The sequence below is a fragment of the Diabrotica virgifera genome, chromosome 2, assembly GCF_917563875.1.
Source record: "Diabrotica virgifera virgifera chromosome 2, PGI_DIABVI_V3a".
NCBI classification, from domain to species: domain Eukaryota; kingdom Metazoa; phylum Arthropoda; class Insecta; order Coleoptera; family Chrysomelidae; genus Diabrotica; species Diabrotica virgifera.
Genome location: NC_065444.1, coordinates 259,309,379 through 259,337,125, shown reverse-complemented (window position 1 = coordinate 259,337,125; position 27,747 = coordinate 259,309,379). Strand labels below are relative to the sequence as shown.

The 27,747-nt window shown below is 31.0% G+C and overlaps 1 protein-coding gene across 4 annotated transcripts in view; it reads left to right on the top strand.

Moving 5' to 3' along the window:
• The window catches only part of LOC126880568 (clotting factor G beta subunit-like), a 57,168-nt gene that overhangs the window by 14,130 nt on the left and 15,291 nt on the right, over positions 1 to 27,747 (top strand). Inside the window, exons 1-4 of one of the 4 annotated variants that reach the window (XM_050644520.1) lie at positions 7,500 to 7,640; positions 12,081 to 12,110; positions 12,169 to 12,278; positions 25,599 to 25,711. In XM_050644520.1, coding sequence (XP_050500477.1) covers positions 7,571 to 7,640; positions 12,081 to 12,110; positions 12,169 to 12,278; positions 25,599 to 25,711 — 323 coding nt within the window. In that variant the 5' untranslated portion in view covers positions 7,500 to 7,570. Of the gene's footprint in view, positions 1 to 714; positions 745 to 802; positions 913 to 7,499; positions 7,641 to 12,080; positions 12,111 to 12,168; positions 12,279 to 25,598; positions 25,712 to 27,747 lie in introns of those variants that run through there. The other 3 variants (XM_050644518.1, XM_050644519.1, XM_050644517.1) reach the window with 3 other exon arrangements.

Here is a 27,747-nt window from a genome sequence, read left to right as displayed (position 1 = left end):
TACGATAAATGTCATTAGAATATAAATATTTTTCCTTTATTCCGCGAAGACGAGCTGGCCAAATACCCAAGTAGATTGAGGCCAATAAACTAAAGACGAAGAAGAAGAATATACCTAAATATAACCATAAGCGGAACCATATAGTTAAACTATGTGACGTCACGGGTCGCTTGAACTATTTTAAAATACAGAAGACTTTACATTTGTACTTCAAGTTAATATGAGTTTTTGAAGCGTGAAATTTTGGAAATCTTATTTTTATACAAAACTGAACATTATTATGTAATAAAAAAAAATGTGCAAGTTCCCTATTTATGCCAAAATGTTACCTTTGTTCAATCGCAGTTAGGGTACTCCAAACAAGTGTAATCCGAACAAGTGTGCTTTATAGAAACGATTTATATTCCACTTATACAAATTAAATGAAACAAATTAGGATGTTTCTTTAAATTTACCTACATTAATCGAAATCTTCCAATATTATTTCTACGCGTATATAATAAACTATCTCTAGTGGCTGTAATTCCAGTGTACTCGGCTAAACGATTGTAAAAAGGAACATACCTACCACTTAAATATTTCGTGTTAGTATCATGTGGCGTCACGTGCTATGACGCAGATGACGTGCAATGGCATCTATATTGTACGGACTGTATGCAGTAATCTTTGAAGTACCTATGACCTATACTAAACAACAATCCTTCTTAATTTTAGACTCAAGTTCAGCTGCTGTCGCCAATGAAAGTAAGTTTTCAGAATTTAAAATAATTTTATTGATAATAATACATTTTTTATGCTTCAGTATGTAAGAGCTACACCGAAGATGCCAAAAAGAATCATATTTGTCCTGTCCCTCAAGAGACCCGCCTAATTGGAGGAATTTTAGCAGAAAAAGGAGAATTTCCTCATATGGTAATACTTATTTTATTATACAAGGGAAAACGTATTAGATTTTAATCCGAAGTTGTGTTGTCGAGGGAGATAAAAAAGTGGAAGTGCTAAAATACCACAAAATTGCGACCAGATCTCGCACCTCTTCGCTCAAATAGTGTCACAACTAAAAAAAAAAAATAAAAACTACAAACTATTATCTCAAAAAATGTTACGTTTATACATAGTTCAATAATTATTTGTCGTTAGATGACACTAGTACCATTATATGATTAACCGAAATCAACGGTTCACCGAACATAAACAGTGTCCCATATCGAATTGAGCAAAGCATTTGTCCATCTAAGATGTGTATAAATAGTCCAGGGTAATAAGTTATTTTCCATGACACTCCAGCAGCCAGGGTACTGAAGCGTTTTTTCGACAGGTAATACCTATAAGAGCAAATTGTAACTATTTCCTGCGTAGGATCTAGCGGCCATTTTTATTTATAAACAATTAAGTGTCAAAAAATGGCATTTTCCCCTTTTTTCAAATCAATGGAAAACAGTGAAACTTATGGTTTTTTTAGTACAAATATCTTTGAGAATATGGAAAAAGCTTTAAAATGACGTATTACAAAGTTTGATATACTCATTTATTGTTAATATAATTGCGAAAAAAATGTCGGAATTGCAAAAAAATGAATTTCGCAATATCTATTGTAAAAATCAGTGTACCGCTTTGAAATTTTTGTCATATAAGGGTTCTTTGGTGCTTAATATGTGATAAAAATTTCAAAGCGATTCATTCAATTGTTTAAATTTTATTCACATTGTTTATCCTAGAGAGCATTTTTTTTTTGTTTTGCAGAAACATAAGTCAGAAAAAAATGACGATAGAACCATTCCACAGGTTTCAAATGAAAGAGCATGAGCTATATTTTCGACTTGGTTTAAAAAAGCGAATAAAAAATGCATTTATTAGTAATAAATAATTATGCAAAAGTATCGTAAATCCTTCCTTATAAACTTTTTATTTTGTTATATAAGAAATTATATATATTTATTACAATTTTTTATCAATTATGATATAAATAACATTACTTGGTGTAGTTGTGCACTTAAAACAGGGTAAAAAAGTTATTTTTTTTTTGGAAAAAGTTATTCAAAAAGTTTATAAGGAAAGATTTACGATACTTTTGCATAATTATTTATTACTAATAAAAGCATTTTTTTATTCGCTTTCTTTAAACCAAGTTGAAAATATTGCTCATGCTCTTCCATTTGACACTGTGGAATGGTACTAACGTCATTTTTTCTGACTTATGTTATTGCAAAAAATGCTCTCTGGGATAAATAATTGATTGAATCGGTTTGAAATTTTTTATCACATATTAAGCACCAAAGAACCCTCATTTGACAAAAGTTTAAACATGTACACTAATTCTTACAACAGTTATTGCGAAAATATTTCTTTTTTGCAATTCCGACCTTTTTTCGCAATTATATTAACAATAAATGAGTATATCAAACTTTGTAATATTTCATTTTAACCCTTAAACTACACGCTCTGGCGTATTTTGATTAATTAGATAAATTAATTTTTGACCTTGTTTATCTATCTAACCTATCACTGGAATGTGCTTTACAATTGGTTTTACATAGTTTCGTTATAATCAGCCTTCTGATAAAAACGTAATTACCAGTTTATTATTTGTTGTTTCCGGTGATGTACAAAACACATATGCCACGATTGTGGTAATGGAAGTACAGGGTGTCCCAAATTGGTATGTTTTGCAGTGTATACCGAAAACTAGAGGAGATAGAAAAAAAGTAGTTAAGATGTCATGACTTCTTTTTTCGTTAAAGTAACAATTGCCCAATCAAATCATCAATAGCTCCTCACATTATCGAGATACTGGGCGATTATTGAAAAATGTCGAAAACGACAGGGTTACAGATCTTCTTTATTAAGAAAAATTTTAAAAAACTTTATAGGAACTTTTGATAGATATATTATGGACGGATTCAGTGGCGTACAAAAAACTTTTTTAGGGGGTCTCGTTAAGGAAATATAAACCATACTTATGTTTTTTTTTAAATGGGACACCCTGTATATTTTGACATTTTTCGTTTACCTTTTTAATTCTCTTTCATCTGATATGACATATCATATATCTATTTTCAGTTGTTGGAGCTACCGTGCAAATAAATTTTTTATAGTTGACGTCAGGTTAAAGGCACTTAAAAATAAAACACTCGGTAACGTATTTTAACATTTTAATATTAGGGTAACAATCCTTGACATTTTTATTTAGCAAAAATAAAATCAATCAACTTAAAAAATAGGAATAACGAATTTACCAACAACAAAAATCTACCTAACTACAAGAATTAATTTTACAAAAATAATAATAATTAACATAAACCAACAAACAACAATAATAAACAACGTAACAACTATAACTAATTTTACAAAAATATGAAAATTACAATAAATGTTCAAAAAACTGACCGTTTTTTGTAATAATAATTGACACGTTACTGATATCCTAACGATAATTATTTGAGAAGGATACAATTTGCAGAATGGTATATAGAAAAATGTAATGAAAATCCAAATTTTTATTCAAAGGTAATATTTAGCGATGAAGCTCGCATATCTAGTGCAGGAATATTTAACCGACACAATGAACTATATTGGAATGACTCAAATTCCCACTTAGTTCAAGGGATCAGGAAGCAAGGCAGATTCGGTTTTAACGTTAGTTGTTTTGTCAAGCATAATAAATTAGTTTATCACGTATTTGACGACATCTTAGAAACTAATTTAAATAACATTTCTGATGAGTAATATTTGGCTGATCGGAATACATTTTGGTTCCGACAAGATGGAGCACCTGCCCATAATGCAGAATTCATTGGAAATTATTTAAATGAAAAATTTCATAATCGGTGAACGAAAAAAACAAGTATGGTTTATATTTCCTTAACGAGACCCCCTAAAAAAGTTTTTTGTACGCCACTGAATCCGTCCATAATATATCTATCAAAAGTTCATATAAAGTTTTTTAAAATTTTTCTTAATAAAGAAGATCTGTAACCCTGTCGTTTTCGACATTTTTCAATAATCGCCCAGTATCTCGATAATGTGAGGAGCTATTGATGATTTGATTGGGACATTGTTACTTTAACGAAAAAAGAAGTCATGACATCCTAATTACTTTTTTTCTATCTCCTCTAGTTTTCGGTATACACTGCAAAACATACCAATTTGGGACACCCTGTACATCTGTTAAGTGTGTTTTAGTTATTATGGCACAAAATATGTTTTTCTTTATAAACAATACTTTTTCTCATATAAAAAATCACATTTCAAAAATTTTTTATTAGTAATTTTATTTTTTCAAGGGATCAGATTCCAGTTTAAAATCCAAATTTACTTACTGAGAAGAAATTCCAAGCATTCGCTGATGCAGATTAAGGTTTATAACAAACAACTAAATGTATTTTTTCAAAAGAAAAATAAACAAAACCTTTGTTTTTAAGTGTATTCACTTGTGGTGTATTAAGTACGCCACGCGTGTACTGATGTTATAAATTGATGCGCGGGTAGTTAAAGGTTAAAGCTTTTTCCATAATCTCAAAGATTATAATCATAAGTTTCACTGTTTTCCATTGATTTGAAAAAAAAAGGGAAAAATGCGATTTTTTGTCAGTTAATTGTTTATAAATAAAAATGGCCGCCAGATCCTACGCAGGAAATAATTACAATTTGTTCCTATAGTCCATTCATTAACGGTAAAATATTGCAAAACCTTTAAATTTTAAAGAACCGCTTGGATTGACATGAAATTTGGCATACACACAGCTAACAAGTCAAAGAAAAAAAGTGATATTGTGCCGATATGTGTTTTTGCCTGGGGGTGGTTTTCACCCCCTCTTGGGGGTTAAAAAATATTCGTCCAAACAAAGTCAGGAAATGGGTAAACTGGCTAATTTAAAGTACCTTTTGTTCTATAGAGTTTTTTCACTAAGTCAATACTTTTCGAGTTATTTGGCAGTGAATATGTTCATTTTTTTCAACAAAATAACCACGCTTTTAGACGGTTTTTCGCAAATAACTCAAATTGTAAGTATTTTGTCGAAAAAGCATTCTTAGCAAAAATATAGCCTATAAAAAATTTTAAAAAATAGTGAATATATCACGCTTTTTTATTTAGTAGAAGCAGAGTTATAGCTAATGAAATATAGGTTCATATTCGTCAAATTCCAAGTGGAATACTTTAACGTGAAATAACCAAAAAAGAAGCACATTTCGGGGAAAACTCATTTAAACTTATTTAAAGTGTTTGAAAAAAGCTTCATTTTTGTTTTATAAAAAAAATTTCTAGCATCAAAATTAAACAAGTTACGCTCAAAATAAAGTTAGTCCCTTTTGGTTTTGGTAAAAAAATCACCCCCTAATTAGTATCTTAAATGAACTTAATCGTAACGACTTCACAAGTTTCTTGACTCGTGTATATATTGTTTATATGATCTGTAAGTTTCATCGGTTCACAGTCCTTATTATTGAAACGGCTGTAGTTAAAAGGGGTTGAACGAGTCACTGATCACGAATGTATGCAAATTTAGAAACACCAAATCTTGATCAATTTTTGTCTAACAGAAAAACAAAAAAATACATGATATTCAGAAAAGCAAATCTGACTTTTTTTTTTGTATTTCGAGACTTTTGGTATCTCTAACAATTTTTAAGTTATTTTGAAAAAAAAGCATATTTTTCAAAATTTAAATTTTTAAAAATTTTACTTTGAAACCAAATTTTTTTCAAAAATAAACACTTTGAATCGATGAAACTTACAGATCATATAAACACAACATAAGTAAAATAATTTATGGAGCGGCAACGATTAATTTCATTTAAGTTGCTAATTAGGGGGTGGTCTTCCCGATTTTTTTTTGCAAAAACAAAAGGGACCAACTTTATTTTGAGCGTAACTTGCTTAAATTTAATGCTAGAAACTTTTCGTAAAAACAAAAATAAAGCTTTTTTTAAACACTTTAAAAAAGTTAAAATGGGTTTTCCCCAAAAAGTGCTTAATTTTTTGGATATTTCACGTCGAAATATTCTATTTGAAATTTGGTGAATATGAATCTATATTTCATTGGCTATAACTCTGGTTCTACGAGATCCAGAGACCTAACGCGTACACCGTTTTTTTTTTTACTTTTTTATAGGCTATGTTTTTGCTAAGAACGGTTTTTTCGACAAAATACTTACTTTTTAAGTTATTTGCGAAAAAAACGTCTAAAAATGTGGTTATTTTGTTGAAAAATGAACATATTCAGTCGCAAATAACTCGAAAAGTGTTGACTTGGCGAAAAAGCTCTATAGAACAATAGTTACTTAAAATAGTCAGTTTACCCCATTTCCGGAGTTGTTTTGGACATATATTTTTCACCCCCAGGGCAAAAGCACACGTCGGCACAATATCACTTTTTTTTCTTTGACATGTAAGCTATGCGTATGCCAAATTTCATGTCAATCCAAGCGGTTCTTTAAAATTTAGAGCAAAAACCGTGAAAGAATGGACTACTATAGGCACCTATAGGTATTACTTGTCGACAAAACGCTTCAGTACCCTGGCTGCTCAAGTGTCACGAACAGGGTATATTTTTGTCTTACCCCTGGCCTAAAAGCTTCGTTTGTCGAGTTAGGACAGTTTATGTGATTACTTTATTTCAAACAATCTGCGTATGTGCCCAAGAAAAGTGACACATTCATCAGTTATTTAGCTTACTTTTTGCAGTATTTTGTGTTTAATGTTGTTACTTGTATTTAAAGTTACTTCATTGAAAATTGAAAAGTATAAGTCTGTTAAGTAGATAATATGTAATAAGTATATTATATTTTGCACTGCAAGATCCACTTTTGATGAATAATATTTCATAAATTTTTCGTTATTTTATTAGTCCAGGGCCCATCTGTTTTGAGATGGACGTTGAGAGGTGACTCAAATGTTTTTGCAGAAATTGCTTGAAAATAACTCAAATAGTAATATTTGAGTTATCCTCCCTCTCAAAAAGGTCCGGCACATTGTTTAAATAACCAAAATGTCAAAAAAATAAGGAAAAATTCGATTTTTTTCTTCGTTATCTAGGACATATTTACAGAGGAGAAAGATACAACCTTTTACGACTCATAATTGAAATGGAAGGGAAAGTGGAAGGAAGAAGAGGCCCAGGAAGAAGATAATGCTCCTGGCTGAAGAAAGTAAGAGACTGGATAAGCATGGACACACATTCGATACTAAGAACAGCTCAGATAGAGAGTAATTTGCTGTAATGTAGAAGGCGCCTTAAGAAGAAGAAAAGATGTAGTAGTGACCAATACAATTAAAACTAGCTGCGGTCATATAAGACATCCATTGATCCATTGGTAGAATTGATATCACTTCTAAATAAAATAAGGATTTTAATACATTTCATAAAATATATTAAAATCCATTCATTATTTATTTTGATTGATATTAAAATAATTATAACCTGTATATTCGTCATTTTAGAATTCCCAATAACTAACATGCGATCACGTGATAATTCCTAATTGTAACTCCCCAAAAATATCTTATAAATATCATGAACGAGAACAACAACTTGATTTTATCGACTACAGTAAAAAGATCATAGTGACGATGAAGAGTATAAATCTCTTGATCTGTGTTTTGTTCGTTTATTTGAATATTGCAGAGGGAATTTCCGAAGGTAAGCCAGTTTCAAGCGTGTTAAAGACTGATTATATTTTTCTTTTCCGCGGGAAAAATTATTAGTATCCACATTTTATGCAGTATCTATAGAAATTTGATGTACTTGAGTATTTCTTGACTAAAAAAAGAATGTGTGTGTACTTTGTACGCACGTAAGAAGTTATAATTCTATTATATGATTTAAACGAAATTAATATACTTTTTATTTATATTTTGTTTAAATATTAAACTAATTTATACTTACTACTTCTCAAACATTTTTATTAGAACAGTGCCAAAAATTTAAATAATAAAAGAATAAAACACACACAAACACATTAAACAAGCCACAAATGATGTCTGAACATTAATTGTCGAAAATTTTTTTAACTAAATACGTATTTTCTGAAAATACAATTATATAATAAATATACTTACAATCATAAAATGTATTAAAAAAAACAAAAAAGAAAGTTTCTATTGGGACTCGAACCAGCGCTGATAAGAGCGGTTGGTATTGGAATTCATTCGCCTTCTCCGCTTAGCCACGGACACTATGTGTCATTATTTACGAAGATCGACTAACTAAACGGATTAAACTTGTGATATTTTGATATTTTGAAAATTGATCAAATTATTTTAATTTTGAATTGAAATGATTTAGAATTGAAAAAATACAACAAAACAGAGTAAAAAAACAATATATTAGGTGAATATTGATAGAAATTTTGATGGCAATCAAATATTATATAAATAAAAGTATTACATACTATGTATTTTGGCAGATCAAATAGGTAGGTTTATACCCATGATACATTAACAATTATTACGTACCTGTTGCTTTTAAACTATTTAAAAGTCACTACAATATTATAAACTTTTTCGTTTCTGTCCTCACAACAATAAAACTAATATATTATACATTTGTTTACCTTTACCTTTACCTCCAAACCACAGCTGCCATATCGGATAATTTTTGACATGTCATTTGAACATCCAATCAGAACAAAGTTATAATGCGCATGCGCCGGGCTGATAGGTTTTAACATATAAAAAAATCACCCTCTATCGCCGGTAAAGAAGTATAACTTCAAAAATTCGATTTTTTAATTATAGAAGTTCTGAATATCTGTTATTTTCATTTTCATGGTTTTCTTCTGAAACTTATAAAGTATTTATCCAAATTTTCAGCTCATAATTTTTATTTTTATTTCATCAACATCATCATCATCAACAACTTTTTCATTTATTTTGCTGATTTCTGTTATTTCTATTTTGTGTTCGGTCTTCGGTACAAGTTGTTGTCCATTTTTGATAAAATCTTGTATTTTCTTGCTGAATTTTTTAATTTTCTATTCTTGTGCTGTTAATATTATAGAATTCATTAATTTTTATTTAGGGTTTCAAGGTTTGACTCATTGTCTATTTGTTCAGTAAGTTCTGTCAGGTTTTGTTCGTATTCGATTTTCTCTATTTTAGTTCGTACTTATACAGTGAGGATGTTTAGGTTGGAATAAATGCATTTTCTCCAGAAGAGGTCATTTTGGAGATAAATTCCTAAACAGGTCTATTTTATTTTTCTAGTTGAAATTATCGATATAAATGTATCAATTAACATTACATTACATAGTTTCCCATCTTTAGGCATCTGACAGGAGTATTTTATAAAATTCTACTGTTAGAGTGACAGATGTCGTACTCCTCTCATACGTCTAAAAGTGGGAAATTATGCAATGTAATCTTAATTTATACAGTTATATTGATAATTTACACCTCTACTACTTTCATCTCTTTTTACTTCACAATGTATTGTTTCCCATCTTTTGCGTAACCGACATTTTGTCGGTTATTAGCGCTCTCATCACTATTGGGACCGTGCAAGTTCGGCAAAGCGACACCTGGTTTCTACGCTCAGCAACATTATTCAGACTTTTAATTTTATTGGCCAATTATATTAGTCCTGGTAACTGGATAATTGTTAAGGCCATAGTCCAAAAAAAATAATAAGAAGAAAAAATAAGATTCAGGTTTATGTTATTAAAACGTAAACAATTGTATGTAGTAAATAAAATTAGTTATTAAAATGCAGAACTGCAAGCAAAATACAATTAATTAACTTTACCTTTATATAATAATTACATAATATCATATCAATATTGTGGAGCAATATATAACTTTTCTTCTTCAGTAACAGTAGGTATGAAATATACGTTAATTTGACAATTTCAATTGATTATATGAATTATTTAAGAAAGTTGCAATATTTCTCCGCTCTCCGCAATATAGCACAAAAGATGGACAACGTATTAAGTTGTGAGATAAAAAGAAATGAAACTAGTCGAGCTTGGAAATTTAGCGGTATTAACGTATACATTTACATTATAGATATTGATTGTTTCCCACCTTTAGACGTATCGGACGAGTTTGGCAACTACCACTGTCACAGTGGCAGTTTTAGTTGACATATTCCTCTGATACGTGTAAATGTGGGAAACAATCAATATAATGTAAATTTATGGGTTAATATCGCTAAATTTCCCAGCTCGACTAGTTTCATTTCTTTTTACCTTACAACTTAACACGTTTTCCATCTTTTGCCCTATTTTGTCGGTTATTAGCGCTCATCACTGTATATCAAGCCATTACGTAGTATTATTGATCACTTACTGCCTCTTGCTGTTGCGTTTAGTAAATTTCAATTTCCGACTTATCATCGACTTATTTCGTATGCTTTAAATTATGACGCACGAGTAAAAATTCAGGGACTCAACTGTATTTACAGTCCGTACAATATACAATTACCTACGTCAGAGATCTAAGTTGACATTGTTGCCCAATTACAAAAAATTCTTGAATGCATGTTAAATCAAATATGTCACATCTTTTCATCGATTGTCATTTGTTTCGAGCTTCTGTCATTTGTCACATAATATTAATATATCTACGCCATACGTCTTTGGTTGGTATCATTGCTATGTACCAATAACGTATGACGTAGATATATTAATATTATGTGACACATGACAGAAGCTCGAAACAAATGACCGTGAATGAAAAGCCCTATTATTGCGAAGTGGAATACAACAAAATAAATTAATATTCAATGTAGATAAATAAAAACATTAGAAATAGAAAACAAGAATTAAGTTATAATCTTATGTGAAAGTAGGTAAATAATAAAAACAATAATTATAATAAAACAACTAGGTACTTATACTAAAGAGTAAAAACAAATCTGAACTGTCAATACCGCAACTGTCAAATAAATATTATTAATAGGGAACTTGCATAAAACTCACCGGAGGGACAGCAGACGTTCGGATACAATTAGCGTCTCTTTGCAAAGACAATGACGTCGACTTTGCAAAGTAACAAGACACTTACTCAACACACACACTACACATTACACCTGAGTTAGTGATAAGTATACAATTACGTGGCTAAAGGTTATAGTTCTAAACCAAGGCCAGAATCAGAGAGAAAAAAAAACTTGCATCAAATTTTAAATTCGAAAAAAATGTTATAAATCAAACAAAACTGTATAATTTTAAATTAGACATTATAAACGTCAGTAGAAAATACAGTTATGTGACGTTACAAGTGCTTTTGATCGTTTGAACTATTCATAGAAAACTTGTACTTTTACAAAATGGTTTTATTTTCCATAGTAAAGCTTCTTTCCTTTCCTTCAAAAACTGTATCAAACTCCAATCTCAACAAACTGGTATATATTATTACAATGACATACGATAAATGTCATTAGAATATAAATATTTTTCCTTTATTCCGCGAAGACGAGCTGGCCAAATACCCAAGTAGATTGAGGCCAATAAACTAAAGACGAAGAAGAAGAATATACCTAAATATAACCATAAGCGGAACCATATAGTTAAACTATGTGACGTCACGGGTCGCTTGAACTATTTTAAAATACAGAAGACTTTACATTTGTACTTCAAGTTAATATGAGTTTTTGAAGCGTGAAATTTTGGAAATCTTATTTTTATACAAAACTGAACATTATTATGTAATAAAAAAAAATGTGCAAGTTCCCTATTTATGCCAAAATGTTACCTTTGTTCAATCGCAGTTAGGGTACTCCAAACAAGTGTAATCCGAACAAGTGTGCTTTATAGAAACGATTTATATTCCACTTATACAAATTAAATGAAACAAATTAGGATGTTTCTTTAAATTTACCTACATTAATCGAAATCTTCCAATATTATTTCTACGCGTATATAATAAACTATCTCTAGTGGCTGTAATTCCAGTGTACTCGGCTAAACGATTGTAAAAAGGAACATACCTACCACTTAAATATTTCGTGTTAGTATCATGTGGCGTCACGTGCTATGACGCAGATGACGTGCAATGGCATCTATATTGTACGGACTGTATGCAGTAATCTTTGAAGTACCTATGACCTATACTAAACAACAATCCTTCTTAATTTTAGACTCAAGTTCAGCTGCTGTCGCCAATGAAAGTAAGTTTTCAGAATTTAAAATAATTTTATTGATAATAATACATTTTTTATGCTTCAGTATGTAAGAGCTACACCGAAGATGCCAAAAAGAATCATATTTGTCCTGTCCCTCAAGAGACCCGCCTAATTGGAGGAATTTTAGCAGAAAAAGGAGAATTTCCTCATATGGTAATACTTATTTTATTATACAAGGGAAAACGTATTAGATTTTAATCCGAAGTTGTGTTGTCGAGGGAGATAAAAAAGTGGAAGTGCTAAAATACCACAAAATTGCGACCAGATCTCGCACCTCTTCGCTCAAATAGTGTCACAACTAAAAAAAAAAAATAAAAACTACAAACTATTATCTCAAAAAATGTTACGTTTATACATAGTTCAATAATTATTTGTCGTTAGATGACACTAGTACCATTATATGATTAACCGAAATCAACGGTTCACCGAACATAAACAGTGTCCCATATCGAATTGAGCAAAGCATTTGTCCATCTAAGATGTGTATAAATAGTCCAGGGTAATAAGTTATTTTCCATGACACTCCAGCAGCCAGGGTACTGAAGCGTTTTTTCGACAGGTAATACCTATAAGAGCAAATTGTAACTATTTCCTGCGTAGGATCTAGCGGCCATTTTTATTTATAAACAATTAAGTGTCAAAAAATGGCATTTTCCCCTTTTTTCAAATCAATGGAAAACAGTGAAACTTATGGTTTTTTTAGTACAAATATCTTTGAGAATATGGAAAAAGCTTTAAAATGACGTATTACAAAGTTTGATATACTCATTTATTGTTAATATAATTGCGAAAAAAATGTCGGAATTGCAAAAAAATGAATTTCGCAATATCTATTGTAAAAATCAGTGTACCGCTTTGAAATTTTTGTCATATAAGGGTTCTTTGGTGCTTAATATGTGATAAAAATTTCAAAGCGATTCATTCAATTGTTTAAATTTTATTCACATTGTTTATCCTAGAGAGCATTTTTTTTTTGTTTTGCAGAAACATAAGTCAGAAAAAAATGACGATAGAACCATTCCACAGGTTTCAAATGAAAGAGCATGAGCTATATTTTCGACTTGGTTTAAAAAAGCGAATAAAAAATGCATTTATTAGTAATAAATAATTATGCAAAAGTATCGTAAATCCTTCCTTATAAACTTTTTATTTTGTTATATAAGAAATTATATATATTTATTACAATTTTTTATCAATTATGATATAAATAACATTACTTGGTGTAGTTGTGCACTTAAAACAGGGTAAAAAAGTTATTTTTTTTTTGGAAAAAGTTATTCAAAAAGTTTATAAGGAAAGATTTACGATACTTTTGCATAATTATTTATTACTAATAAAAGCATTTTTTTATTCGCTTTCTTTAAACCAAGTTGAAAATATTGCTCATGCTCTTCCATTTGACACTGTGGAATGGTACTAACGTCATTTTTTCTGACTTATGTTATTGCAAAAAATGCTCTCTGGGATAAATAATTGATTGAATCGGTTTGAAATTTTTTATCACATATTAAGCACCAAAGAACCCTCATTTGACAAAAGTTTAAACATGTACACTAATTCTTACAACAGTTATTGCGAAAATATTTCTTTTTTGCAATTCCGACCTTTTTTCGCAATTATATTAACAATAAATGAGTATATCAAACTTTGTAATATTTCATTTTAACCCTTAAACTACACGCTCTGGCGTATTTTGATTAATTAGATAAATTAATTTTTGACCTTGTTTATCTATCTAACCTATCACTGGAATGTGCTTTACAATTGGTTTTACATAGTTTCGTTATAATCAGCCTTCTGATAAAAACGTAATTACCAGTTTATTATTTGTTGTTTCCGGTGATGTACAAAACACATATGCCACGATTGTGGTAATGGAAGTACAGGGTGTCCCAAATTGGTATGTTTTGCAGTGTATACCGAAAACTAGAGGAGATAGAAAAAAAGTAGTTAAGATGTCATGACTTCTTTTTTCGTTAAAGTAACAATTGCCCAATCAAATCATCAATAGCTCCTCACATTATCGAGATACTGGGCGATTATTGAAAAATGTCGAAAACGACAGGGTTACAGATCTTCTTTATTAAGAAAAATTTTAAAAAACTTTATAGGAACTTTTGATAGATATATTATGGACGGATTCAGTGGCGTACAAAAAACTTTTTTAGGGGGTCTCGTTAAGGAAATATAAACCATACTTATGTTTTTTTTTAAATGGGACACCCTGTATATTTTGACATTTTTCGTTTACCTTTTTAATTCTCTTTCATCTGATATGACATATCATATATCTATTTTCAGTTGTTGGAGCTACCGTGCAAATAAATTTTTTATAGTTGACGTCAGGTTAAAGGCACTTAAAAATAAAACACTCGGTAACGTATTTTAACATTTTAATATTAGGGTAACAATCCTTGACATTTTTATTTAGCAAAAATAAAATCAATCAACTTAAAAAATAGGAATAACGAATTTACCAACAACAAAAATCTACCTAACTACAAGAATTAATTTTACAAAAATAATAATAATTAACATAAACCAACAAACAACAATAATAAACAACGTAACAACTATAACTAATTTTACAAAAATATGAAAATTACAATAAATGTTCAAAAAACTGACCGTTTTTTGTAATAATAATTGACACGTTACTGATATCCTAACGATAATTATTTGAGAAGGATACAATTTGCAGAATGGTATATAGAAAAATGTAATGAAAATCCAAATTTTTATTCAAAGGTAATATTTAGCGATGAAGCTCGCATATCTAGTGCAGGAATATTTAACCGACACAATGAACTATATTGGAATGACTCAAATTCCCACTTAGTTCAAGGGATCAGGAAGCAAGGCAGATTCGGTTTTAACGTTAGTTGTTTTGTCAAGCATAATAAATTAGTTTATCACGTATTTGACGATAAACTAACATCTTAGAAACTAATTTAAATAACATTTCTGATGAGTAATATTTGGCTGATCGGAATACATTTTGGTTCCGACAAGATGGAGCACCTGCCCATAATGCAGAATTCATTGGAAATTATTTAAATGAAAAATTTCATAATCGGTGAACGAAAAAAACAAGTATGGTTTATATTTCCTTAACGAGACCCCCTAAAAAAGTTTTTTGTACGCCACTGAATCCGTCCATAATATATCTATCAAAAGTTCATATAAAGTTTTTTAAAATTTTTCTTAATAAAGAAGATCTGTAACCCTGTCGTTTTCGACATTTTTCAATAATCGCCCAGTATCTCGATAATGTGAGGAGCTATTGATGATTTGATTGGGACATTGTTACTTTAACGAAAAAAGAAGTCATGACATCCTAATTACTTTTTTTCTATCTCCTCTAGTTTTCGGTATACACTGCAAAACATACCAATTTGGGACACCCTGTACATCTGTTAAGTGTGTTTTAGTTATTATGGCACAAAATATGTTTTTCTTTATAAACAATACTTTTTCTCATATAAAAAATCACATTTCAAAAATTTTTTATTAGTAATTTTATTTTTCAAGGGATCAGATTCCAGTTTAAAATCCAAATTTACTTACTGAGAAGAAATTCCAAGCATTCGCTGATGCAGATTAAGGTTTATAACAAACAACTAAATGTATTTTTTCAAAAGAAAAATAAACAAAACCTTTGTTTTTAAGTGTATTCACTTGTGGTGTATTAAGTACGCCACGCGTGTACTGATGTTATAAATTGATGCGCGGGTAGTTAAAGGTTAAAGCTTTTTCCATAATCTCAAAGATTATAATCATAAGTTTCACTGTTTTCCATTGATTTGAAAAAAAAGGGAAAAATGCGATTTTTTGTCAGTTAATTGTTTATAAATAAAAATGGCCGCCAGATCCTACGCAGGAAATAATTACAATTTGTTCCTATAGTCCATTCATTAACGGTAAAATATTGCAAAACCTTTAAATTTTAAAGAACCGCTTGGATTGACATGAAATTTGGCATACACACAGCTAACAAGTCAAAGAAAAAAAGTGATATTGTGCCGATATGTGTTTTTGCCCTGGGGGTGGTTTTCACCCCCTCTTGGGGGTTAAAAAATATTCGTCCAAACAAAGTCAGGAAATGGGTAAACTGGCTAATTTAAAGTACCTTTTGTTCTATAGAGTTTTTTCACTAAGTCAATACTTTTCGAGTTATTTGGCAGTGAATATGTTCATTTTTTCAACAAAATAACCACGCTTTTAGACGGTTTTTCGCAAATAACTCAAATTGTAAGTATTTTGTCGAAAAAGCATTCTTAGCAAAAATATAGCCTATAAAAAATTTTAAAAAATAGTGAATATATCACGCTTTTTTATTTAGTAGAAGCAGAGTTATAGCTAATGAAATATAGGTTCATATTCGTCAAATTCCAAGTGGAATACTTTAACGTGAAATAACCAAAAAAGAAGCACATTTCGGGGAAAACTCATTTAAACTTATTTAAAGTGTTTGAAAAAAGCTTCATTTTTGTTTTATAAAAAAAATTTCTAGCATCAAAATTAAACAAGTTACGCTCAAAATAAAGTTAGTCCCTTTTGGTTTTGGTAAAAAAATCACCCCCTAATTAGTATCTTAAATGAACTTAATCGTAACGACTTCACAAGTTTCTTGACTCGTGTATATATTGTTTATATGATCTGTAAGTTTCATCGGTTCACAGTCCTTATTATTGAAACGGCTGTAGTTAAAAGGGGTTGAACGAGTCACTGATCACGAATGTATGCAAATTTAGAAACACCAAATCTTGATCAATTTTTGTCTAACAGAAAAACAAAAAAATACATGATATTCAGAAAAGCAAATCTGACTTTTTTTTTGTATTTCGAGACTTTTGGTATCTCTAACAATTTTTAAGTTATTTTGAAAAAAAAGCATATTTTTCAAAATTTAAATTTTTAAAAATTTTACTTTGAAACCAAATTTTTTCAAAAATAAACACTTTGAATCGATGAAACTTACAGATCATATAAACACAACATAAGTAAAATAATTTATGGAGCGGCAACGATTAATTTCATTTAAGTTGCTAATTAGGGGGTGGTCTTCCCGATTTTTTTTTGCAAAAACAAAAGGGACCAACTTTATTTTGAGCGTAACTTGCTTAAATTTAATGCTAGAAACTTTTCGTAAAAACAAAAATAAAGCTTTTTTTAAACACTTTAAAAAAGTTAAAATGGGTTTTCCCCAAAAAGTGCTTAATTTTTTGGATATTTCACGTCGAAATATTCTATTTGAAATTTGGTGAATATGAATCTATATTTCATTGGCTATAACTCTGGTTCTACGAGATCCAGAGACCTAACGCGTACACCGTTTTTTTTTTACTTTTTTATAGGCTATGTTTTTGCTAAGAACGGTTTTTTCGACAAAATACTTACTTTTTAAGTTATTTGCGAAAAAACGTCTAAAAATGTGGTTATTTTGTTGAAAAATGAACATATTCAGTCGCAAATAACTCGAAAAGTGTTGACTTGGCGAAAAAGCTCTATAGAACAATAGTTACTTAAAATTAGTCAGTTTACCCATTTCCGGAGTTGTTTTGGACATATATTTTTCACCCCCAGGGCAAAAGCACACGTCGGCACAATATCACTTTTTTTCTTTGACATGTAAGCTATGCGTATGCCAAATTTCATGTCAATCCAAGCGGTTCTTTAAAATTTAGAGCAAAAACCGTGAAAGAATGGACTACTATAGGCACCTATAGGTATTACTTGTCGACAAAACGCTTCAGTACCCTGGCTGCTCAAGTGTCACGAACAGGGTATATTTTTGTCTTACCCTGGCCTAAAAGCTTCGTTTGTCGAGTTAGGACAGTTTATGTGATTACTTTATTTCAAACAATCTGCGTATGTGCCCAAGAAAAGTGACACATTCATCAGTTATTTAGCTTACTTTTTGCAGTATTTTGTGTTTAATGTTGTTACTTGTATTTAAAGTTACTTCATTGAAAATTGAAAAGTATAAGTCTGTTAAGTAGATAATATGTAATAAGTATATTATATTTTGCACTGCAAGATCCACTTTTGATGAATAATATTTCATAAATTTTTCGTTATTTTATTAGTCCAGGGCCCATCTGTTTTGAGATGGACGTTGAGAGGTGACTCAAATGTTTTTGCAGAAATTGCTTGAAAATAACTCAAATAGTAATATTTGAGTTATCCTCCCTCTCAAAAAGGTCCGGCACATTGTTTAAATAACCAAAATGTCAAAAAAATAAGGAAAAATTCGATTTTTTTCTTCGTTTTTTTGATTATAACTTTAAAAGTGTTCATTTCCGAGAAATGTTGTACTGACATAAAAGATGCGTAATTAAATTTACTATAATATAGAATTGGTTAAAAATTTTAAAAATAGTCACCCTTGTTGCCAAATAGCAATATTTGCAAGAAAAAGCATACAAAACCAAGTATTCGCATTTTACATTTTTCAACCATTTATGGTTGACCTTCATATTTTACCCAGAAAAACTTTATGATATAGTAAAACAACACTGTAAATTTCATTAAGATCGGTTTAATAGATTTTGCAAAATAAATTTTGCAATCCAGCTTTCGCAAAAAAAATTTTTTTTTAAATGTTGCAGGACTGAAAATAAAACAGATAGCAAGTTGAATTTTTTTTTCTTATAGAAGTGTACTGTACCTTTCATTTGCAACTTGCAAAATTAAAATCGATTAGTCACCACGGCGTCGGGAAATTTTTTAAATAAACATGAATTTTTGGTGCTACGCGCAGGACAGCGGTGTTCGAATCACACAAGTTGATTTCCACCAAAATGTCTTCCAATCTTTATCTAATATATTCTTTTCTTACTCTATATTTTGTTGTATTTTAATATTTTAATTCCACAAAAATCAAACTAATTTTATTATTGTTTGTGAAATATTGTTTAAACAATTGCACGTGTGTAAAAATAATAAACTTTTATTCTCTAAGTTAAAATATATGAACAAAGAAAGTTTTTGCTAAAAAAGTGTTATTTCAAAGGATAGAGTATGTGTTTTTATTTTGCAATAAACAAATTTATTTATTTATATCGAAATGTAATAAAAATTAAAATGTATCAATCATTATCAAAGGTCATTGGAATGCCCAATCAGAGCAAACTATCCGCTGTCCTGCGCGTAGCGCCAATAATTAATGTTTATTTAAAAAAATTCCTGACGCCGTGGTAGTTAATTGATTTTAGTTCAACTTGTTATCTGCTTTATTTTCAGTCTTGTAACATTTTGAAAAAATGAATTTTTTTTGCGAAACCTGGATTGCAAAATTTATTTTGCAAAATCTATTGAACCGATCTTAATGAAATTTACAGTATTGTTTTACTTTATCACAATGTTTTTCTGGGTGAAATATGAAGGTCCTAAGTGTAAGATAAATGTTTCAAAAACGTAAAATGCGAATACTTGTTTTTGTATGGTTTTTTCGCAATTATTGCTATTTTGCAACAAGGGTGACTATTTTTTAAATTTTTAACCAATTCTATATTACAGGAAATTTAATTATGCAACTTTTATGTTTGTACAACTTTTCTCGAAAATTAATACTTTTAAAGTTATAATCAAAAAACCAAGAAAAAAATCGAATTTTTCCTTCATTTTGTGACATTTTGATTATTTAAACAATGTTCCGGACCTTTTTGAGAGGGAGGATAACTCAAATATTATTATTTGATTTATTTTCAAGCAATTTCTGCAAAGAAATTTGAGTCCCCTCTCAACGTCCAAATGTACTAATATTTTTACAGATGCGACCTGGTCTATATCTGTATAGTCTCACAACTCAAAAAAAAAAATTTAAAATATTTTTAGCAGAATTAGTACACTATCCTGTGGAGCTTCAAAAACCTTTGTAACTGACTAAGATAGTAGTTATTCCCTATACTAATTTTAATAGTTTTTGAACTAAACCCGGAAAAGTTCTATCACAAATTTTAAACGTCGTTTTCTCGATATTATTATTTAGACGAATCAACGAAGCACTAAAAAGCCCAAAACCTAGGAATTTTGTGCAGTAAGATGAATCGTGAAACTTTTTGCATTTGATTAGAGAGAGTGTCAGGCAACTTTGTGAACTAAATTCATCTAGGGCAAAAATTTTTGTGCATAAGAAAATGCATTTTAAAAGTGCATCTCGAAGAGGTGAAAATGAAAAATTTAGAACTTGGGAAATATTGACGGAAATGAGTTCAATTTTTATACTCGGGGGTTTTGGGGATCGCTGAGCACGAATTTCATGTTTCATGTTATAATCATTAAAAATCAGTCAATGTCCATTAGTCGGGGGGTTTTGGGGTCGCCGGCCACGAATTTAATGTTGGCGTTGGCATCCAATATACCTGGTGCCCAGGGAGGAACTCGTCGTCTAGAGTTTTTAGTTATAATTATCCAAAATCAGCCAAAAACTATTACCCTGGGGGTTTTGGGGCTCGCTGAGTACGAATTTCATGTCGGCGATGGTCTCCAAGGTACCTGGTGCCCAATGTGGAACTCGTCGACTGGAGTTTTATGTTATAATAATTAAAAATCAGTCAATATCCAATACACGGCGGTTTTTGGGGTCGCTGACCACGAATTTAATGTCGGCGATGGTCGAGTCGAGATACCTGGTGCCTAAAGTGGAACTCGTCGGCAGAAGTTTATAGTCAAAATTAGTCAAAAACTATTACCCTGGTGGTTTTGAGGGTCCCTGAGTACGAATTTCATGTCGGCGATGGTGCCCAAGGTACCTGGTGCCAAGGGTTGGAACTCGTTGCCTAGCGTTTTATGTTATAACCATTCAAAATCAGTCAATAACCATTATTCGGGGGGTTTTTGGAATCAGTGAAAAACCATTAATCTGGGGGTTTTGGGGGTCGCTTAGTACGAATTTCATGTCGGCGATGGTCTCTAAGTTAACTGGTGCCCAGGGTGAAACTGGTCGCCTGGAGTTTTATGTTGTAACCATTCAAAACCAGTCAATAACCATTATTCGGGGGTTTTTTAGGGTCTCTGAGTACGAATTTCATGTCGGCTTTATGTTATAATAATTAAAAATCAGTCAATATCCAATACACGGCGGTTTTTGGGGTCGCTGACCACGAATTTAATGTCGGCGATGGTCGAGATACCTGGTGCCTAAAGTGGAACTCGTCGGAAGGAGTTTATAGTTAAAATAAGTCAAAAACTATTACTCTGGTGGTCTTGACGGTCCCTGAGTACGAATTTCATGTCGGCGATGGTGCCCAAGGTACCTGGTGCCAAGGGTTGGAACTCGTTGCCTAGCGTTTTATGTTATAACCATTCAAAATCAGTCAATAACCATTATTCGGGGGGTTTTTGGAGTCAGTGAAAAACCATTAATCTGGGGGTTTTGGGGGTCGCTTAGTACGAATTTCTTGTCGGCGATAGTCTCTAAGTTAACTGGTGCCCAGGGTGAAACTCGTCGCATGGAGTTTTATGTTGTAACCATTCAAAACCAGTCAATAACCATTATTCGGGGCGGTTTTGGGGTCTCTGCGTACGAATTTCATGTCGGCGATGGTCTCCAAAGTACCTGGTGCCTAGGGTGTAACTCTTCGCCTGCAGTTTTATGTTATATTCATTCAAAATCAGTCAATATCCATTACTTCGGTGTTTTGAGGGTCACTAAATATATTTTTCATTAATAATTTTTCTTAAAACACTTTTATATTATATCCTAAAAAATTACCTATTTAAAAATTATTTTAAAATTTTGTCGCTTTTAAAGCAGTTGTCGTTAAATTTTGACACTAATGACATTTATGAAATTTTGACATAATTGGCATTTCAAGGGTAATTAAGTTATATCAGCGATTTTTTGTGTTTTCTGCAGTATTATTTTAATTTTTAGATTTCTAGTCTGCTTTTATATAAAAAAAAACAGTGATTTTTAGAACGCTTTAGCGACGTATTAGTATAATATAATGTTGATAGATTACCGTCGAAGGCCGATATGATCAACCAAAAAAGAAGATGTATACGGTGATTTTTCTATTGACTTTCTTGGGTGTGAATCTGTCTTTTTATTTTACTGCTCCTGGTTTAAAAACCAAGCATAGTATGTATGTGAATACCTCCAAGCTACACTAATATGTAGTTCTGTTCTTTTAAAAATTTTTAATTAATTATAAAAAAACATCTAAAAAGTGATACCGTATTTAAAGCAAAGTAAGTTTTTAATGTTGGTGTTTTGAAAAAGTCATATATTTTATACTTATTAGTTTCGTTAATTACAGAATAAATCAGGGGTGGCAAAACTGTGGCTCGCGAGCCACATGCGGCTCTTTGAAGAATTACTTGTGGCTCTCGATAAATGTACCCGAGATCCTTTCAATTTTGTGTTATTATTTAAAAAATTATTATCGTTCCATGTGTGTTTCAGAATGTTTTTTAAATTACTGACAACAAATTATGAAAGACCAAATGCAACTTTATAACAGATTCCCTTTCCATCCAAGCTAAGAATGATATGACTATAGTGATAAGAATATTAAGAGTGGCGCGACAAAAAACTCAGTAATCAACCCACTCCAGACCGATTTGTATATTTAGTCATTTTAATCGACTTAAAAAAAATTGTTACAATATTAAACTAAAAAAACTTAACAAGTAAATAAAAAAAGCCAGAAGGAATATTGACCGAAATCCAAAATTTATTTTAAGACTTAATAGTTATTTATGATATAAGTGTTAAAAGTACACGTTTAAGACACGCATGTGAAAGTTTGCAGAATGAGCGAAGCGAATTCTGCAATTCACATGAGTGCCTTAAAAATATACTTTTTAACACGCATATCATACAATATTTTTTCTACAAACGTAAATTTACGACAATATCTACAAAAACTTTTACTTGAACTTGACTGACATTCCATTTTTATATTTTTTGACATTACATCAAAATTGCCTATACGGTCAATACAAATTGCAGTGCCATAAAAATTTTAAAGCACTAGTGCCTTAAAGTAGCGTTTTTAACGCACGTATGGAATGCTAAAAATTGCATTTTTAACACGGTTGTAGAAAAAATATTTTAAATCGTCTCTTCATTTTTTTTTCTGAATTAATTTGAAATAAACATGGTTCATAAGGTGAATTTTTTATTATCATAATATGACCCAAACAACATCTGGAGAATTAAAATTAATAGAGACGCAAGAAGATCAAGCTCGAAAATAAAACTATAAGTCGACGCCGATTACCGAATTTTGTAAATTTGGACCAAAATCGAAGTACATGCTCTAAATTAAAAAAGGATGCTTGTCGAATTATTTCCTTATTAGAAACAACGTACTTGTATGGACCAATTCATTCCATTTTAAAATTCGTGAAATCCTAACACATACCTATCAGTATTAACTAACCAGCGCAGCATCTGAAAGAATTACTGAGAAGTGCTACCACAAATTATTCACCAAATTTTAAAAAATTACCAAAAGAAGGAAAACAAATGTTGGACAGGGAAAGGAACGAAAACATTAGAAACATGCTAAGACAGGGACCAATACAGAAAAAAATTGAAAAAAGAAACCTGAATTGGTTTGAACATACCTACATATAACTAGAATGAACGAGAACAGACTAGTAAAGCAGGTGACAGATGCCAAGAGACAGGGGAAAAGAAGAAGGAGCAGACCTAGAAAGAAAGGGGTGGATGGAACAAATCCAGGAAATCGGAACCAAGAGACGGAAAACAGTGCAACAGATGAAGGAAATGGGAAGAAGACCGTTAGGCGTGGAAGAAATGGGTAAAAGATGGATAGGTGATAGCAAAGTTCGATTCTCTTATTGGAAATAAGGGCAACGAGAAGAAGAATAAGGAAAACAAATGTAATTAAGTTTTAATATTTCGTCATTTTATTTCTGTTTTCAATAAATAAAAGTTCTCTTATAAAACATTGTACATACCTTCTTTACATACTTTTTGAATACGTTTTTAATTGCGGCTCGCGAAAAATTTTAACTTGTGAAAAGTGGCTCTGGATATCAAGGAGCTTGGCCACCCCTCGAATAAATAATAATATTATAATATCAAGCCGTTTAAGATTGGTATTAAAGGAATTTTCATTATCTACATCTACAGTCTATAGCTGCGCTGTTTTATAATTTTGGTTTTCGAAATTGCGAAAGAAATTTGTGTAGCTTCAAGTAAATATATTTTTTTTATTTTATTTCACTTTTTTATTAACTTTTTCATTATATTATACAAATAAATTGATTATGAATACGTGCACTAACATTTAATTTAACACGTATTTTTTAGATTATTGTATACCTACCTTGAAGACCATCGCCAACATGAAATTGGTGCCCAGCGACCCCTAAAACCTTCATAGTAATGGTTATTGACTGATTTTGTATGATTATACCATAAAACTCCAGGCGACGAGTTCCACCCTGGACACCAGGTACCTTGGAGACCATCACCGTTATGAAATTCATGTTCAGCTACCCCCAAAACTCCCCGAGTAATAATTTTAAATGATTTGTAATAATTTAATTATAACATAAAACTCCAGACGACGAATTCCACTTTGGGCACCAGATACCTTGGAGACCATCGAACACATGAAATTATTGTTCAGCGACCCCAAAATCCGCAGATTAATGGTTATTGACTGATTTTGAATGATTATAACATAAAATTCCAGGCGACGAGTTCCACCCTGGGCACCAGGTATACAGGAGACCATCGCCGTCATGAAATTCGTGCTCAGCGACCCCCAAAACCCCCCACGTAATGATTTTAAATGATTTGGAATAATTATAACATAATACTCCAGACGACTAGCTCCACCCTGGGCACCAGGTATCTTGGAGACTACCGCCAACACTAAATTCGTGGCCGGCGACCCCAAAAACCCCCCGAGTAATGAATATTGCCTGATTTTTAATGACTATAACGTAAAACTCTAGGCGACGAGTTCCACCGTGAGCACCAGGTACCTTGGAGACCATCGCCGATATGAAATTCGTGCTCAGCGATCCCCAAAACCTCCAATTATAAAAATTCAACTCATTTCCATCAATATTGCCCAAGTTCTAAATTTTTATTTTTCATTTTCACCTCTTCGAGATGCACTTTTAAAATGCATTTTCTTATGCACAAAAATTTTTGCCCTAGATGAATTTAGTTCACAAAGTTGCCTGACACTCTCTCTAATCGAATGCAAAAAGTTGCATGATTCATCTTACTGCACAACATTCCTAGGTTTAATGCTTCGTTGCTTCGTCTAATTTGGCTTTTTTGACTTATGACACTGTTTGAATAGAGGTGCGATATATCAAAACCTCAGAAAAAAATGTACACCTACTTTTTTATTTTTTATTTTATTTATACAGTGGACTCTCTCTATAAGGAACTCGGATATTACGAGGTTTCGCTTATAACGCGGTAGAGGGAGTCTACTGTATCTGAATCTAATCCTTATTTATACATTTTAGGTACAACTCGCTTATAGCAAAAGAAATACAACTGAGTATCTTTGTAGTGGTTTCATTATTAGCAAAAATTACGTTCTTACTGCAGCTCACTGTGTTAATGGAGGAGGAGGGACGTAAGTATAAAAATCGTTAATTACTTACTTATTTAACCCTGAACCCCTTAACTTGCACGCTCAAGTTAACTCGAGCGCACTAAAATGACCAAATTGTGCACACTCGAGATAATTCGGGCGGTAATGTACTTTATGTTGCTATAATTTTTACACTCAAATTCAATCGAGAATTGAAAACAACAATGTGATAGCAAAAAACAATGGTTTTATTGATATACTTATCGTTTACATGGGATTGTAAGCTATAACACATAACTTTAATTAAACTTACATCTTCCTTCCCAGATAGCAATATAAACTTGTTTCAAACTTGCAACAAGTTTGATATATCAAACATGAAAGCTTGCTGCAGGTTTGCCATGGCAACTATGCAAACTTGCAGCAAGTTTAAATCAAACTTGCTAGTTACAGTGTGACAAACTTGCATGAAGTTTGTTTTTTCAAACTTGATATAATAAACTTGCTGAAGATTTGGTTTTGTTTTGTTGCATGAAGTTTGTTTTTTCAAACTTGATGCAAACTTGCTTAATGTTTGTTTTGACATACTAGCCACAATTTGAATAAAACAATGTGAATAAAAAATACAATACCATTTTATATAACTTTTTATTCAGTAATCACTCAACTAAAATACAATATATTGTCTAAAATTATTCCGATTATACTTCAGATTCCGATGCTCAGTTTTGTCTATCAGCTCTGAATGAACAGAATTAAACATAATGCTGTGTGAACATAATTAAAATTTGCTATTAAAAGAGATAAAAAGATTAAAGTAACAATTTTACAATAAAACCTAAAACTTATTTATATAAAATATATTATAAATATAATTAAAATAAATATAATAAATATAAATAAATATATTATAAATATAATTATAAATATATTATAAACATATTATAAATAAAATAAATATATAAATATATAAAAAAAATAAATAAATAAAAACAAAATCACTAAGAGGTTCTAAATCTCCGCGAGGATGAATCGGATTTAGTTCCTACCGTAGTAAAAAAAATTAGCATAGTTGTTGTATTTATTAACATAGTAAGTAGACATTGTTATTTGTAAGCTTTATTTTTTATTATTCTTTATTTTTGAGTGTATACTGGACAATTTTGTACTTATGAATGAATAATAATTTTATATTTAATTACGTGGCTAAAGGTTATAAACCAAGGCCAGAATCAGAAGAAAAAAAAATTATTTTAGATAGTATGTATGTAAATACAGCTAGAAACTATGAAAAACATAAAAAAAACTTACCTCAAGTTCACCAAAGCAAAAAGAATACCAATCTGTACCTAATCACCACAAGCAGATGGGTCTATGAAAAACTGAAGAAAAGAAGCTTCAGCTTAGTAATTAAATAGTCTCGGAGAATTGTACGGTAAATGTTGTAAAAAACTCAAAGAAAAATATTAACATAGGATAGGCATAGGCATAGGACATAACCACAAATCATCACCGCTTGTCAGGTTACTTTTCCCGTGTTGCCAGCTGCCGAATAAGCTTTTTCCCTCAACGTAGGTACCTTAAAAATTCCCACTTTTATGATAAAATTCCCTCCTATGCTCCTATTTAAAAAATCCGTGAAAATATGTTGAATATTATTTTCAAATATTTTGATTTTTTTAAATATTTTACAATTTGGACTGGAGAAAAAAATTCCCTTATAAGTTAAGTTTTTCCCTTTTATGTTGAAAATTCTCGCAAAAAGGGAAATTTCCCTCCGGTGGCAACACTTTCGTTTTTGTGGGCATGACATCAGTCAGGGTAACGAACGAAACCGAACCGAACCGACCGTAACGTGTGAGTCAACCAAATAGATGGCACGCGTGACGTGGCTTTGCAAATATAAGCTTACAGCAAAGTTGCTACAAACTTGAATCATGATCTTTGTCATAACAATATCGCAGCAAACTTGACACAAACTTGCCTCGTCATATTTGACGCAGCAATTTAAAATCAAAGAAGACATCAAGCTTGCCACAAGTTTACATGCTATCTGGGTTGTGAGCCGCTTTTCGACA